Genomic DNA, 17,605 nt, shown 5'->3' with positions numbered 1-17,605 from the left:
AGCAAGGAACTGGCAGCAGTGGAGTAGTAGAAATTGACACATCTCCCCCCCCCCCCCCCCCCCCCCCCCCCCCCCCCCCCCACCCCCACCCCACACCCAATCTTCCGGTGGAGTTATCGCACATCATTTATGTGATGTTTTTTATTTAAAAATAATGGTAACACATGTTCAACTTCATATTCTTGATGCTTCTGCGGTTCTGCAGGTAAACACACATTTATGTATGGGCTCTTGGCAGTGTAAGGGTCATGACTTTTGCCACATTATTATTACATATAAGTATGTACATAGAACAACACCGACAATAACAACGTCATCCAAATATTTACAAATTACATTCATTCAACACGAACAACACAACATATTTAAGAGAGTGCGCGGGGAACACACAATACCCCATACACAGTGGCCATATACAAGCATGTAGCTCATAGGAATGATGACATGTTAATCTATTTATACTTGCATGTCTGCGGTGGGTGCCAATTTTACCTTACCATGACTCATGCGAATATCATCCATCATTCAGACATATCATCATTTTCTTCATGAACATCATTATTCTCTTTCTTAAGATCAACCACAATCCTTGTTTTTTGAGAACGTTTCTTGTCATTACCCAGGTCAATATCACGATAACCTGTGAATGGGGAGTGAATTTCCAACTCTTTGAGCTCAGGAACCATGCTCACCTCAACTTCAACAATCTCCAGCACTTCCACGTCAATCATCTTGATCTTTTTGAGGCGTGGAAATTTGGATGAAGCAAATACAAGTTTCTTGTCCTTGTACGAGCCAGGGTACAATGCAAGGGTGGCAAGAAATGGCAGCTCAGACAGCTTGCTAATGAATTCCTGAGTCACATATGTTTTCTCCAGAGAAAGCATGATGAGATTAGGGAGACAAAATGATTCACTACCATCTAGATCAGAGGAATGTACCAGATCCCCACTTAGGAACATAAATTTGACACGTCGGAGGGAAGCGGTGGTGAAGACATTTGAAGGAATAATTTTACCTTCTAAGATCAGGGTCCTAAGGCTCTCAAGTTTCTCTAGAGCACCAGAAAGAGCTTTCACATTGACATCTGAGATGTGCCAGATTGACAAGAACTCAAGATGGATCATCTCTCCTAGTGTCCTTTCCAAAGTCAGTTCCTCCGAAACTTCTTCAAGATCTATGGAGTCAAGTGTATGCAGCTGCTTCAAGTTGCCAATTTGCTTGGGCAGTCTGAGGACAAAACCAAGGACATGTCTCAGGGTCTTAATCATCCAAAAGGACCTTGGGAGCTCTCGGACATTAGTTTCCCTCACATCCAATGTTTGGAGGCTAGTGAGTCTTCCGATGGACCGTGGGATATGTTTCAGTGAACATGATGTGATGCCAAGGTACTGCAAGTGCACAACATTGCCAATTGCACTTGTCAAAGTCTCACCAATCTCAATGCCTTGTAGATTGATGACACGGAGAAACTCAGATCCATGAAACAGTTCCTTTATGTGAGATCTGATGTCTTTCTTCATCTTAGATATTGCCCTTCGTTGAGATAAATGAAACATATATGCCCGGCTTCCTTTGGACCTGTGCCCCTGATCACCTTTATTAGGCTCTTGCTCATACTGAGAGAAGATGGATCGTAGCTTTGGCAATGGATGGGCTAGGACAGCATATTTGTCAGTGTAGTTCTGCAGAGAGAGGCGGCGAGCACTAGTTAATGTAGGGATATCATCATGGCTATGAACCTCCACGAAGCTTGCTTCATGTGCTTCTATCTGCAAAAAGTCATGGACTTTGTTTTGGATTGTGACCAACATACTCCCGAAACTGGAATCATCATCCATTTTCACTCGGTTGACAAGATTCCGATTAATCAACTCAGATAGGTAGATATAGCCAATCTTCTCCATTGTCTTCCCGCCCTTTGAACTTAGAAATCCCTCTGCAACCCACATAAATACCAAGCTGCGTGCCTCAATTGTAGTGTTGGTTGGCAACGCAGCAAAGTAGAGGAAGCAACATTTTAGCTCATGTGGAAGATCATCAAAGCAAACTGACAGCATGCTTTCAAGATTCGCTGATGGCTTGGACTTAAGGTAGTGAAAAACCTTCACCCACTCACTTGGGAACACCTTGGTTTGCACAAGACCTGATAAAAGAACAACCGCCAAAGGCAACCCTTGGGTGATTTTGAAAATACTCTTTTGGTACTTCTTAAGGTCTTTATCTTGCAGTTCCTTAGGTAGCCTCTGACGAAACAATGACATAGCAGCATCTTCTGTAAGTTTTTTTAACTGAATGGTGATATGATGGTAGCTGCTAGGTGGCTCTTCTGGTTTGCCTTGTGTGATATGCACTACTCTACTACCCCTAGTGCCAACTGGGATGCTAGTCAAAAAGTGCTTCCATTCAGTACCACTGACTTCACCATCTATCACGAGCAAGTATTTCTTGTTTTTCAATTTATTTTGCAGCATCTCCTGTGCCATTTCTTTAGGGCAATTTTTGTCGTCTTCTGTCAGTTGCTGAGTAATTTGTTGAAGGATGTTGGGAGCAGTCAAATAAGGTGCAAAACTTTCCATGGCTTGCTCTTCAAACACTTTCTTCTTTTCCATTTTTTTCGTATATGTCTCTCACAAGAGTTGTCTTGCCAATACCACTTTCTCCGGACACAGTGATCATGACTGGATAGTGTTCTTTGCCCTCTTGGTGTTCAGTTGGGTTATTAACAAGGGCATCCTCTAATTTGTTGTGCTCCTCCACATATATCACCGCATCTGAATCATGGACATCATCCCTGAGATTCAACCATTGTATAGTGGTTAGTACCAGTATAAGTTTAGTCTAAATAGTAAGTTGACAATAAAACATAGTGCCAAAAATAATCTATCCATTTGCCCATCGATATTTTTTAAGAAAAATGAAAATCATTTTCCACTTCTCAGTCAATATATGCCTCGATCAGCCAAAGTTACTGTGTAAAGAAAAGCGAGAAGGGACACCACTTATAACACTACATGCAATGTACTGAGGCATGCATCTTAAGACTGCCGCCCACACTACCTCTATAAATCGATTTACAGAGGTGGCATGGGTCCTTGGACCCATTGAATGGAAGTTAAGCGCTACCTACACATAAATGGAGGACTCTCGAATATCCTTTTTAGTAGTGATGGGCTACCTTTAAGAACCCATGTGTTGGCGCAAAAGTTGAGCACACATCAATGTATGGATATATCATAACCGAGAACTGGTGGCTCTTTCTGTAGAAACTGAATGCTCCTTTTTTTATGAAACTGGACTGTTCAGTTTTCGCTTATAATCGTGAAAACCTGCGAACGATTACCCCGAAGGGACTATGTTGTGGCTACCACACCAAGGGCTAGTCTAGGGTCATAGTACCACCTAGAACACCTCAAGTCGTCCTGGAGATAACTAGCATATATATGTCTTCATGTTCCAAAATTGAGAATGGGTTTAGTTGCTTAAATTCAAAAGGTTAGTCAAAGAATTTGGTTATCTACTTATTAGCTAAAAAATTATTAATAAAACAAGTTTGATTCATTTTAGTTTATAATCATTTGTATCTATTTTTGTTAATTTTGTATTTCTTTCTGTTAAAATAAAAAAACTCTCTTGTTTCGTAGTTGATTGGTTGAGTTCCAAATAAAACCTATGTTTATAGGAAATTCTCGAATATTGCTTACTCAATATAAAAGGAAATCCTAATGACTAGAATTCTCTAAGTTTTAGAATGTCTTGTTTAAGAGACTAAGTATTTTTTAATGGGAATTCAATTATGGAATAGCCTTCTAAACTTAATTAAATATTTGTTCTCTATAGGCCCCTCTTAGTCTTCTTTTCCAATCTTGGATTAATTAGGAATGAAGAAGGAGATATTCACGACTACTAGCAGCTTAATTATGCTCCAACTCATGATATTCATATCGATGTATTATGCACCTTTGCGTCTATTTTTTCTTAGCTAAATAGGTGGAAGATCCATCCAATGTAGTTATATCATGGACTCAAAAAATAGATCTGAATGTGACTGAAATGCACGATCTTCACATGTATCACTTTTCATGATACCTTAACCTAAAAGGTGGAATAGCGATTTTTGAACCATTTCTTATAAGAGAATGACTTCCATTAATTTGAGAAATGGATTTTATATCAATAGGAAGCATACCTTATCCGACTAGGAAAGAAAATCGACCATATAACCCTACCCAAAAACTATATAAGGCACGTAGGGTCCCTAGGTTAGGACTGAGCCAATAGAGGCCACAAAACATCCACATCTACTTACGAAAACAAGCAATATAAACCACCAAACACAAGACATAGGGTATTACCATTATGATGATCCGAACCTGTCTAAATTTGTGTCTTTTGTGTTACTATCTAGCTCTAGATCCAAAGCATATATAACCCACCAAATAATTATTGGGCATACCCTCATGTTCATTATTACTAGTAATTGCCAACTGTCATGGTAAAAAAACCAGGTACATGTAGGTAGTTTCGCTATTAGTCATGTTATACAAAAGATATCCTTAGACAAGGAAACATTCCTAAATATTCTAAAATGTATGATCCAAACTATTTCACTTTGGACTCCGTGTATAACATATATCCCCTTAACCCAACTATAAAAGCATTAGGTGGGGTGCATTACAGGGAGGTCAAAGTTAGATTGCAAAAAAGACTAGAAGCTAGCCGATAAGACACCATATCATATCCAAATCAAGAACCTTCTGACTACACATTTAGGACTTTACATGAGGTCATATGATTAGATCTAAAATATACATGTTGCAATAATCTTCTTTTGATACCATGAAGAAAATACTAAATGTAGGGATATTAACACTTGGGAATCCTAAATCTATATAACTTATTGCGTTTTAATGTTAGCTACACTATTTTGGTGATAAGAACTCCCTACTTAATAAAAACAATTTGCATTGTAAACTTTTTAATCATTGACACTTTCTAAGACTAGCTTGAAATCTTATATTTGAAACCGAATAATCATATTTTTTAATTCTTGAAGTTTCAACATCAAAATGAACTAAAATAATCAGTCTAACATTTCTAAAACTTGAATCATGTTAGAGGTCTCAAAACTGAAAGCCCTAGTTTGGTTTTGGCTGATTGATGAAACCTAAGTACTAACCTTTGTCATGAGTGTCATGTGAGCAAGGTTGGTACATACCAAGTGATGGAGCATGGTGATGAAGTCCATGGAGATGGAGATGGACATGTGTTGAAGATGATCAAGCTCCAACTTGAAAAGAAGAAAGAGAAAAACAAAAACAAGGTTGATCGAGGCAAAGGTATCAAATATGTTTTTGTTTTGGCACTCAAGACACCATAGAGGGTGTAAGTGTATTTAGGATCGATAGCCATACTATAAAGAGGGAAAATCTTTGGCTAAACGGTTTATCGAGTGCCACTAGGTGACATGATTCGTGCATATACATTTAGGAACCTAGTGTGCTAACCTTGACCCTTGTAAAATGCCTTGAAAAATGCTAACACACGTGCACACAAGTTCTACACTTTGTGGTTAGCAAGTTGGAAGAAAGGATGAAGCGGTTGTGGACTTAGAAAAAAAGGAGAAGGTCTATAACCGGTCGCTGGCCGCGGGGTGACCAGACTCACCCCGGGCGCGTCTGGTCATTTATAGACGCAACGCGCTGTCTGGCCGAGACTGAGCAGAAGCGATTGGACGCTGGGGCCAGGTGGACTGGCGCGTCTGGTCAACCTTTGGCGGGCGCGCAGAGAAGAAGAGAGGATCGAACGCCGGGGCGCGTAAGGTCGCTCTGACCTGACGCGTCCGGTCATTAAAAATCGCCTCTGGACCCTTACTGGAAATGACCGGACGCCGCGTGTACGTGCGTCAGGTCGCATCAGCGGTGCGTCCGGTCATCTTTTGACTGCGCGAGCGATTGGGAGATGACCATTGAGATCGAACAGCTCTAGTTCAAACGGGGATAGGTGGACGGCCGTAGGCGATCGGACGTTGGCCGACCGAATGCTGGGGTGTGTCCTATCAGCCCGAGAGTGCCCAACGGCTCTTTGAGTCTTGGGGCTCTATAAATAGAAAGGTACCGGCTTGGGGCTCACTCTCTTGGCACTTTGATATACTTGACATCCTTGTGAGCCTAAGCAAATACCTCCCACTCATCTCCATCATTGATTCATCATCATAATGAGATTGTGAGTGATTCCTAGTGCATTTGCTTGAGTGATTGCATCTAGTGGCACTTGGGGATCGTTGTGGCTGCGGATTTCTTGTTTCTCTTGGTGGTTGTCGCCACCTAGATGGCTTGGAGCAGTGGAGGAGCTTCAGCATGTGTTGGTGATTGTTCGTGGCCGGCTCCGGTGATTGTGAGGGGTCTTGCACCTTCCCCGGCGAAGAGCCGCAAGGTAGCTCTAGTAAATTACTCGTGTCATTGAGTTACCTCACTTGTGGGTAGGTTCTTGCAGCGCCTCTTGTGGTGGGCTAGGTGTGTGATACCTATTAGCCGCCGAACCATCAAGTGTTGGTCGACACAACGGGGACTAGCGTGCCGGCAAGCACGCGAACCTTGGGAGAAAAATTGGTTGTCTCTTGCCCTTTGGTATTCTCCCAGTGATTGAATTGGTATTCATCTTGTGATTGGTTTATTCCTCGACGCGACGGTATAATCACCATACTCACTCTTTTACATTCCTTGCAAATTAGTTGTCAAGCTCTTTAGTGTAATTAGTTTTGAGAGCTTGTCTTGCTTGCTAGTTTAGTATCACCTAGTGGAGCTCTTTAGTGTAGACTTGTTGAGAGCTCTTAGTGAGTAGTGACATAGCCATTGTTTGTGCCTAGTGATCATAACAACTAGAATTGTTGAATATGTGGCTTGCAACCCTCGTAGAGCTAGAGCAAAATTGCATTTCGCCATTTAGTGTACCGATCTCTTGCTCTAGTGTATTTGTAGAAATTTTTATAGGCTATTCACCCCCTCTAGCCATTTAGGACCTTTGAAAAACTCTTATTAATATGTTCTAAAAGTATAGTTAAGTCTTTCCTTTATAAGAAAACTGTTGTTGCACCAAAGAACAATTATTTCCTCTTGCAGTTACAATGGTGACATTGCTTGTTACCCTCCTCGCCACACGGCATACCACAATCGCATACTCACGGATGCTACTATCATGCCTACAAATAAACTCCTAAAACCATTCAATTTCATCCATAGTGGTTAAGTCACACCCTCACAACTCAACCATCACACAAGAATTAGGTTGTTACCACCTAAGGGCAAGTATATTGGTGATTAGTACACGTAAGCAGTGTTATATATATGTTGTCTCATCCAATGCTAGAGCTGAGCATTCGGTTTGGTCCGGTTTCGGTTCGGTTTTTCTCGGCTTTTTGAAGAAATTCGATTCTTAGAAAATGGGAATCGGTTGGTTCTAAAAAATTCTCTGAACCGACAATTTCAGTTTTTGGTTATTTCGGTTTGGTTCCGGTTCTAACCGAACTAACCAAACTTTTTCAGGAGAGGTTAAGATAACAATAAATACGCATGTCCTAAAGCAAATTTATGCAACACTATATCCATTTTAGATAATAATAATTTAAAATGGAACAATAGCAATATAATAACATAAATATATAGCAGTTCAAATATGAAACATCACACATAAACCAAACATAATCTTATAAAATGCAAGTAAATGAAGTATAATTCATGTAATTCGGTTCTTTCGGTAAATTGGTTATCCGAGAGTAGGAACCAATTTTTTTTTGGTTTTTTAGGTTCCTCAATATCAGGAACTGAATTTTTTGGTTTCGGATTCGGTTCTTTTGGTTCGGTTTTCGTTTTCGGTTAATTATGCTCACGCCTATCCAATGCCACATGGGTTTTTGATGATGTGGATGAGAGACGGTGGGAGTGGGGTGAGATAAAGAGGCTATTGTTTGGAATTAACACAAGACAACCTAAAAGACTACACATTATATGAGTTGTCTGTCAAGTCATCTCAAGACTATGTGGCACAACATCACACTGACTATAAGATAATACCAATGTACTTAAGACAATATATTGGAGACATAACCCACCCGAAGAGTAAGATCCTGCATTTGTACTCACTGGGGCAGCTATATGTGTATCCTTAGATAGGAAGTTAAGCTCAATTTAATCAAATGAGATTTTTTATCTATCTATCCCATTGACTAGGACAGCATAATTAATGTGCCCTATCAATCAAGTAAGGCACAAAATTATTCTCGAATGCAAGTGAAAGCGGTATTCATCCATTTCATTCCTCATTTCTTTTTACTAAAAAAAGCAAGAGGATGGAAGGCAAATAATTCATCTCTTTTGGGTTATTTGTAGACAAGAAATCTGGTCTAGTGATCTTGTCACATAATTAGTAATTTCTTACTCCCTACCATAGGAATGACATAAGTGAAATCAGCTATAGAATATAGTTAAGTACAAAAGGTAATTCTGTCTACTTACAACTTTCTATGAGTGTAATTTATAGATGTTGAGGTAGAAGGTTTCCATGTCACATCTGTCTTCTTATTGGAATCCTCTATCTTGTATTTATCTTTGTTTTCAATGATGCCATCAAGCCTCATGTTGATGGCTCTAATTTTTCTAGATAGGCCACGTCTCATCCGTACTTGAGTTGTGAATGTTTCAAGACATATCATAGTAGGACGAGCCCACCTTGGGTACCTTCAGAATGCGTATATGAGCATATTATAAATTAGAGAAGATTTTTGTGAACCTTTGTGGAGCTGGAGCAAATATAAAAGAAGCACCGTTCATAACAAAAAATGTAGAGATATTATAAGGAAAAAACTAAGGGTATATTATTTCAGATTTGCTCCACGTACATCAATTGTCTGATCTGTTGCAACCATTCGGCCATCAATTTTGTGGATTGTAGGATCAAGAACAGACTACTCTATATGATTGTCTAGTGTAATTATTAGATATGCATAGACCTTTCATGTTGTACACATATCTGTAATTTTGTACTCCAAGCCACATTGCTTTATTATATATCTTGGCATAGTGTGTATCTAAGTGCATAGAAAAAAACTATGTACCTAAAAAAGTTTAAACATCTTGTATTTATATTTGGAACGGAGGAAATATTTATCGATCTTGATGGAGCCTAACATACTTGCATTATTGGGGTTGGGAAGAATATGGCTCCGTTCGCTTGTCTGAATTCTGGAGGAATCTGGATGGTTTGGAAGAATGCTGGATGAATTTATGAGAGAAAAACACTCTTTCGGATGAAAAAATAAGCGGATCTAAGCCGGGTTTAAGGGCACGCGAAATCACCATCATCCGAAGTCGTAGTCATTGGCAAAACTTGTAGGTATACGTACTTTAATTTAATTAAGCTTGTGTGCTATGAATCGACGACTAATTAAAGGTGGGTGGGTACCTGGACAGGTCCACATGGAGATGGTAATGATCGAGGGCGTCCTCGGCGTCGAAGACGGCGTCCCGCGTCTGCAGCGTCCAGACCCTGGTGACTTCGTCGGTGACGGCACGGCGCCTGGTGTCGGCCTCGCGGAGGAAGGCCTGCAGCCACATGAGCTTGTCCCGGAGCCTGTGGATGTCCGCGTTCACCCCCACCAGCGCCCGCGCCTCGCCGACGGCCACCTCCTGCAGCCTCCCAACCAGAGGCCCGATGATCGCCTCCGCCATCCTTCTAAACCTACCTGCTAGCTCGACAACACGCAGGTACACATTTGTGTTTGTGTGTGTGTGTATATATATATGCTACGGTGGCGTGCATGCGTGGAAACAAAATGCTTGATCTCTTGCTTTGAGTGGCTGCTCAGATATTCTTTTCTCGGCTCAGATAGCCATTGCTAATCAGAGGTGAAAGAGCGGCAAAGCTAGCCGAAGATGCCTTTCTTTGCTTGTTTTCGATGCGCGTGCACAGCAGGGCTCCTACACGCAGCGTAACCAAGGATGCATCTAGCTAGCTAGCTAGCTAGATAGCTAGAATCATCTTTTGGAATCGCTTGAGTGGGTTGCGCTGTACTTCCTCCGGTTGTCTAAAGCAAATCGTTTTGAGATTATCTTAAGTTAAACATTTTAAACTTTGACTACAAATAACTTCTTTTGGGTTGAGTTTGAAAATATGAAAATGATGTAAGTAGATTCATTTCGAAATGTAGTTTCATAAAATAATATATTGACTATATTTTATAAATATTTTATAGAAAAAAATTGTAGTCAAAGTCGTTTCTTAAAAACCGTGTCGATGTTCAAAACGAAACTGTATGGGCCAAAACATTATGGCGTGGGCCTAGTTCAAATTGTGGCATGGGTTGACCTGATCTGAGAGAAAAAATGGGCCAAAAAATCTAATACAATAATGGACCACATAAAGAAACAACTCAAATATATTTGTGGCCCATTTCAAGCCTGCTTGTTATATTGGGGTTTAATAGGCCACATTTCAATTTTGTGATGTTTTCATCATCTGCCAACTCAGCACCATGTTAGCATCCGATCATACGTGGCACTTGGACACATGGCAAGGTCTAAGTATTCTCGATGTAGAAACCAACACTACTGGATTCAGGCGCTTTGCCGGGTGCCGAATGCACCCGGTAAAGGCTACTTTGCACTCGGCAAAGCCTTTGCCGGGTGCAGCACTCGGCAAAGAGCCTCCGGCAAAAAGTTAGTCGGCAAAGATTTCTTTGCCGGGTGCTTTTTATCGGGCACCCGGCAAAGACTTTGCCGAGTGCAAACCCGGCACCCGGCAAAGAAAAGTGGTCGTTACGGCGCCGGCTCCGTCATCCCTTGCTTTGCCGGGTGCCATGTCAGAGGCACCCGGCAAAGATTTTTTAAATTTTTTTTCAAATTTTCTTTGCCGGGTGCCGTGCCGGGGAGGCACCCGGCAAAGATTTTTTTATTTTATTTTTATAATTTCTTTGCCGGGTGTCGCACCGCGGGGGCACCCGGCAAAGAGTTTTTTATTTTTTTTCGTAATTTCTTTGCCGGGTGCCAGGTCATGGGGCACCCGGCAAAGAATTTTTTTTTTTTTTTGAAAAAACTTTGCCGGGTGCCCTAGCCCTGGCACTCGGCAAAGCTGGGATGAATCTGCAGATGCGATTATGACCACTGAAGAATCCCCTGGGACAAACTGTTTAAGGAGCTATTATTCAGTTTAACAAACCAAAAATATCTTAACTCTGGTGCAGAATGATTCACATCACAACACAATGTTTAGTCAAAATAAGCACCTGAAATCCTGTTATTTTCTTCTGGCTAGATTTTCTTCTCTTGTTTTGCAGGTCGATCTGTGTTTTGTAGCAAAGCATGTCATCTAGCCAGGAGAAAGGAAAAATATAAGGTTAGGCTTGCAAGACACCGAACAGGAAATAAGGTCTTTGAATGAGAGTTGAGAACAGAACTAAAATGCAAGCCGATGTACCAGATGTATCATACAGATGGCAACTGCCCTTGTGGGACCCAACCAGCGCGCCCTGAGACAACATCTTAAGGTATTAGGATGAACAACTAGCAGCTCCACTTGACCAAAATTAAGAAACTATGAAATAGATCAAATTCAAACCTTTCCATCTGGAGTATAGCAGGCAGCAGTAACCATTTCATGAAGATCGACCCAATCAACAATTTCACGCTTTGGAATACTCCAGATACGAACCTTTTCATCCAGGGAACCACTAATGAAGTATCTATCATCAACAGGATTGAACTGGATGCAAGTCACTGAATCAAAAAGAAATTATATTAGACGGACAATGTTGTTGCAGTGCTTAGACAGTGAGAGGGACGGGGTGGGGTGATTCTGAAGTGATGTTCGTACCATAGTCAGTGTGTGAGAAGGTTTTCAAACAATAAGTGCTTGACATGTGCCACAACCGTACTGTTTTATCCATTGATGATGAAAGCAAATACTGCAGGAACTAAAAGATGGATATAAGGGATGCTGAACTAGCAGGAAACTACAATGAATTCATAATAATTATACTTCAAATTCAACATGCTGTAGAAATGGATATGCCTTTACTAACAGCAGCAAGTATACCAAGAGACGAGCAAGACAAGTACCTAGCAAAAAAAAAACAAAAATGCTGTGCATGGTGTCTGGCTGTCCGCATATGCTCAGTGTATTTGAGTACAGAGTAGCTTGACTAGTTATGAGCACTGATTCCTAAATAAATACCAATGGAATAGTTAATTTGCACTTTTAAAACCAAGATTTATCCATTTAAAACAAGACAAATCTCATTTCATCTTAGAGATATAGAATACCTAATTCATGATTTTGTCAAAGTATTTGCTATCCATAAACTATTCAAAAAAGAGGTCTGACAGAGGCAAACCTACACTACATCAAAGTTAACTTATTCTATTTAACTTCTCTAACTTTGGCCAAGTTTATAGACAAATATATTAACATCTACAATGCCAAATAAAAGCATTGTCAAGACATATTTGATGTTGGATTTAATGAAACTAATATGATGCTGTAGATGTTGGATCATTTTTCTATGAACTTGGTCAAAATTAGAGAAGTTTGGTTTAGGTCAAAGCTAAAACAGTGTACATTTTGGAACAGAGGAAGTAAATTACAACTCTCTTGACAAGCTTAATACCTTCTTTGATCTGATGCAGAGAAAGAATGAATATCGATTAACAAAATCGGAATCTTACGGGTAAAAAACACAGGGGGAAAAAACTTTCAATTCCAGTTCAGTATCATGAAACTGGTTAGCTGACATTCAAATGTAGGACTCAAATATCTACATTTTGACAGCACACAAAAATATCATCCAGATCATAGACAATAGGTTCTCCAAATGCCAATAAGTTAAGAAAGAACTGTGTTGTAGGTCTCTGAACTTGTGCGGTAGCGGTAGTCACCTAGCCGGCTAGCCAGGCAAACTTGCAAATTACTTTCTCATCTCCTTCAACTGGCACAGTTGTCACACCTAGCCCCTAAACTTGCACAGTTGTCTGATTTAACCCCCTAAACTTTGCTTCTGTTCAGGGGTTTTGGTGAGACCCATGCAAGTTCAAGGGGCTCTAAAAGTTTGAGGGGTTAGTTGAGACGACCAGGCAAGTTTAGGAACCTGCAGTGTAATTCCTGCTTAGTTTTTACGTGCTGAACTTTCTAGATGCACTGAGACAGAAATTAAAACCATAGTAAAATGGCAATGTATAAGCGTGTAGAGACCATGTCTTAGTTACATGTAGAGAGCACCTGGGTCTTATGCACATGGTAAAAGCTTGGGTACACGTGGGAGCAATAAAGTCAATTTACCTATCGCAAAAACGAAAATGCATAAATGGCAGCTGGTCAAGTTTTCCTTTCCAGACAGTGCACCAGTTGCACTATGCCAGATCTGGATGCCAAGTTATGTACGCCCAAACCCAACAATAAATAAGTTGAGCTGGTGTGTGATCACGATGTTTCTAATATGACATATTGTTATTACACAGCTTTTGTGTTCTTAATGAGTTATGTTCGGATCTAATTTCCGTGACTGATATCCTACTTTCAGGTATTCCACATTCTATTGTAGCCTGAACTTTGCATTTACACTGAAAATTAATATTTACACATTAGAATTGAAGATAAATTAGAAATGTGTGTACATTACCTGAGATTTGGACCAGCTGAGATCAAGCACATCCTCTGAATGCCCTGCAAAGGTTATCACAGGCTTCTCGGACAGTGCAAACACATACTCAGGCACCATCAACCTGTCTGAGCTCACTGATCCCCCACTGTGCAGTACCTTTGATCGCAGCTTCTTCTCCCAATGGCTCCCACTTGGAGCAGCTGATGCCACCATCGTCTCTGATGACTCATTGCACACCATAGCAACAAGTGGATTGCACACCCCGTTCTCCTTCACCTCCCTCTCCTTCCCTGCCCTCTCGAACTCCAACACTTCCCAAACATGAATTATGCAATCCTCCCCGGCACTCGCAAGGTAACGGCCATCAGGACTAAATTTGATGCTCCAGATGGAACCATTGTGTGCCTGTATCTGCTGCGTCATAAACAGGCCACTGAGCTCCTTATGTGACTTCCCGTACTGCCGCACCTTGACTCGGGCGGGGCCATGGCGTGGAACACTGTCCTGGCTGTCATCCGTCGCGGAGCTGGAGTGTTGGCCGCCTTTCTCTGAAGACGTGTCCTTCTCGTCTCTACTGCGGCGGTCACGGGAGTGGATGACCAAGGAGCCAGCTGCGCAGCGGATGCTGCGGAGCCCCGTGCCGACCTCGCGGAGACCGAATTCTTCCCTCACCACGTACTCTCTGCCGTCGTCAAGGTTCCTGATCAAGCACCTGGGGTCCTCGTCGGCAGCATCGGAGCCGTCGGACAAGGAGGACCGCAGACGGCCGCCCCCGAGTGGCGGCTTCCCGGCGGAGCCCAGGGCGGCCCCGCCTGATCTGGAACGCGAGACGGGGGAGGCCGGGGGCGGGCCCGCGGCGTCTTCGGAGGCGGACCGGCCCGTCTCAAACCCGGCGAGCCCCATCAGCTGGACGGAGCGCGAGGGCAGCGGCGGCGGCGGCGGTGGCGGAGCGCAGGCGCGGGGTCGAACCGTCTGCTGGAATAGATTAGGGTTGGGACGTGGGCCGGCCTTTTTAGTCATGGGCCTTTGCCGGGTGCCAGTGACGACGGCACCCGGCAAAGAATTTTTTATTTTTTTTTTTAATTTCTTTGTCGGGTGACCCATGACCTGGCACCCGTCTTTGTCGGGTGCCCGGGGTGGCACCCGGCAAATTATTTTTGTTTTTTGTTTTTTTTATTCCTTTTTTTTTGTAGGGACTTGCTACAGTAAATATATCCCTATTTTAAAATTTGGGACAATTATGAGCTTTTTAACTATATTTCCTTAATTTTTTTCGTTTCATTGAATTTTTCCGACTATTCCAAATTTGAATTGCAGGTACATGAAATAATGGAATTTGTTCATTCAAAAAATAGTATTCATGATATTTAGGCTATGTCGAGGTCGTATGCAGGAAGTGGCATGAAATGTCGCGCATCATGTTGTCGTAACATGACGATGTACTCGCGGGGGAAGTTTATTTAAATTATATAAAATCCAAACGATGTCCGAAAATCACGAAACTTGTCGATGTGTCTTGTTATCACATGTGGAGGCCCTGGTAAAAAATTAAGAAAGTTTCGAGCAAGTTGCGACGTCGACTGCCTAAAACCCAGACATCTCCACATGTGACATGTGATCTACATGTGGAGATGTCTGGGTTTTAGGCAGCCGACGTCGTAACTTGCTCGAAACTTTCTCAATTTTTTACCAGGGCCTCCACATGTGATAACAAGACACATCGACAAGTTTCGTGATTTTCGGACATCGTTTGGATTTTATATAATTTAAATAAACTTCCCCCGCGAGTACATCGTCATGTTACGACAACATGATGCGCGACATTTCATGCCACTTCCTGCATACGGCCTCGACATAGCCTAAATATCATGAATACTATTTTTTTGAATGACCAAATTCCATTATTTCATGTACCTGCAGTTCAAATTTAGAATAGTCGGAAAAATTCAATGAAACGGAAAAAATTAAGGAAATATAGTTAAAAAAACTCATAATTGTCCCAAATTTTGAAATAGGGATATATTTACTGTAGCAAGTCCCCACAAAAAAAATGGGGTCAAAAAAACAAAAACAAAAAAATAATTTGCCGGGTGCCACCCTGGGCACCCGGCAAAGAAGCCTTTGCCGGGTGCCAGGTCATGGGGCACCCGGCAAAGAAATTTTAAAAAAAATTAAAAAAATTCTTTGCCGGGTGCCTAACGGCGTGGCACCCGGCAAAGGCTGACGGCAGCTGGCCGCCGTCAAGCCGGCCACTTTTGCCGGCGGCCATATTTTGCCGAGTGGCCGGCACCCGGCAAAAACCAATTTTTGCCGACGGCTGGAATTTGCCGAGTGCCCGCACCCGGCAAAAGCTGCTTTGCCGGAGGCCTTTATTTGCCGGGTGCCGCCAGGCCTGGCACCCGGCAAAGAATTTCTTTGCCGGGTGCTCGATAAAAAGCACCCGGCAAATTTTTTCTCTCCCGGCAAATCAGCCGTTTCCTGTTGTGCAAGGTCATAAATTTTTCTGATGTGAAAACCAATGTTATAAATTAGTGACATGAAAAATACAAAAAGTCAAAAAATGTTATCCGCAACACGCATTTGTTGACGTGACTGTTCATGTCAAACAGATGTCATAAATAGTGAGCTATGAGATCAGTTGTCTATACTATGAGAAATATACAATGTCAAAAAGTAGAATATCTTTTGTGATGTCTGCCGTCGTTGTACCCGGGAGACCACGCGTTCTCGCGGTACATGAAGCCGACCTTGAGGCAGGGCAGCCAGTTGGAGCGCAGCAGGTAGTCGATCTGCTTCAGCAGCTCGTCCGTCGACAATGGCGGCAGGTACGTCTCGAACTTCTTGATGCCCTCGATCGGCCACACGTGTCCTTGCATTGTTGTGTTGCATGACAGCATGAGCAACGGATAGTACTGACATTAACAAATATATAAAGAGCGAGCGAGGTTACCTGCATGCACCTGATCCTTGCGCCGTTGCTGACGTTGCCGAAGCCGTTGGTGGAGCGGCGGGCGACGGGGAGTCCGGCGGTGGACTTGAGCCCCTGGAGCGGAGCCGCGACGGCGGTGGCCGACGACGCCATGTGGCCATCACGGAGGGAGCCATGTGTACTGTACTGCCTCCTTCTAGGTTGTGACGACTCTTGTGAGTTTGTGTGAGGCCGGCCTTTTGCGCCATGGCCGGCGGCAGTGGGGTTCAAATAACCAGCCGCGCGGCTAAGGCAGGGGAAGGATGCATGGGCTCCGTTGATGCCGGGATGAGGAAGGAATGGTTGCTGTTTGCCGATTCCCAAACAAACAGGATGATGCGGTGGCAGGCTAGTAGCCATTGGGAAGTGGCGACAATATATAATCTCTGTGGATTTTGCTTTCTTGTCTTCTTCCTTCAGCACAGTTTCCTCTTAACAGCTAGTAGCAGCAATGCATAACTAGCAGGTGCCACGAATACTAGCTAGAGGACATCTCTTTTAGAGCATAGGTTAGTTATAGCGACCCCAAGTGTATATAAAAAAGAAAATTCACAGGGATTATTGCTTGCATTGTCACCACTGCCCCAATAGAGAGCCCTAGGATGATCCTGCCGTTCTGAGTTGTTACACATTATGTTGGTTTTTTTTAAGGTTCCGGGTTCAATTCCTCGCATCTCTATATAACTTCTTTTTTTGTTTAATACATGTTATCAGAAGCTCTTTTTATTTGAATTATAAGATAAATAATCTTTTTATTTAATCACCATCTCGGCCTCTTCATGTTGACTAATAATACTATAATGATCGAAAGTATAAAATTGACATCACCGTTTCCGTTATCAATTCTTATGATTCACGAGTGCATGTACAAAAAAAGAAAAGTATTTATAAATTCAATGAGTGCAAAAGTAAGTAAGAAAATAGAGGGTGTATAGCTACTCTAGTAGAGCATTATGATAGGCTTTCTAAAGTTTGGGTGTTCAGTTACT

General features: G+C 42.2%; 2 protein-coding genes and 1 pseudogene across 2 annotated transcripts; all 3 read right to left on the bottom strand.

The window, feature by feature from the left end:
- Positions 1-240: 240 nt before the first annotated feature.
- On the bottom strand, positions 241-10,945 carry LOC136505809 (putative disease resistance RPP13-like protein 2; annotated as a pseudogene).
- Positions 10,946-11,114: 169 nt separating this feature from the next.
- On the bottom strand, positions 11,115-14,735 carry LOC136505810 (uncharacterized WD repeat-containing protein C3H5.08c-like). Its single transcript, XM_066500956.1, has 5 exons — positions 13,667-14,735; positions 11,866-11,965; positions 11,611-11,768; positions 11,470-11,521; positions 11,115-11,361 (listed from the first exon to the last, which is right to left on the bottom strand). Exons 1-5 carry the CDS (start codon positions 14,666-14,668, stop codon positions 11,243-11,245), a joined length of 1,431 nt encoding a protein of 476 aa, XP_066357053.1. The 5' UTR covers positions 14,669-14,735; the 3' UTR covers positions 11,115-11,242.
- Positions 14,736-16,314: 1,579 nt separating this feature from the next.
- LOC136503034 (ribulose bisphosphate carboxylase small subunit, chloroplastic 2-like) lies at positions 16,315-16,730 on the bottom strand. The gene is made up of 2 exons (XM_066498243.1): positions 16,599-16,730; positions 16,315-16,560 (listed from the first exon to the last, which is right to left on the bottom strand). Exons 1-2 carry the CDS (start codon positions 16,728-16,730, stop codon positions 16,315-16,317), a joined length of 378 nt encoding a protein of 125 aa, XP_066354340.1.
- Between the last annotated feature and the right edge of the window lie 875 nt (positions 16,731-17,605).

The sequence above is a fragment of the Miscanthus floridulus genome, chromosome 14, assembly GCF_019320115.1.
Source record: "Miscanthus floridulus cultivar M001 chromosome 14, ASM1932011v1, whole genome shotgun sequence".
NCBI lineage: Eukaryota > Viridiplantae > Streptophyta > Magnoliopsida > Poales > Poaceae > Miscanthus > Miscanthus floridulus.
This window is presented reverse-complemented; position numbering and strand designations above follow the sequence as displayed.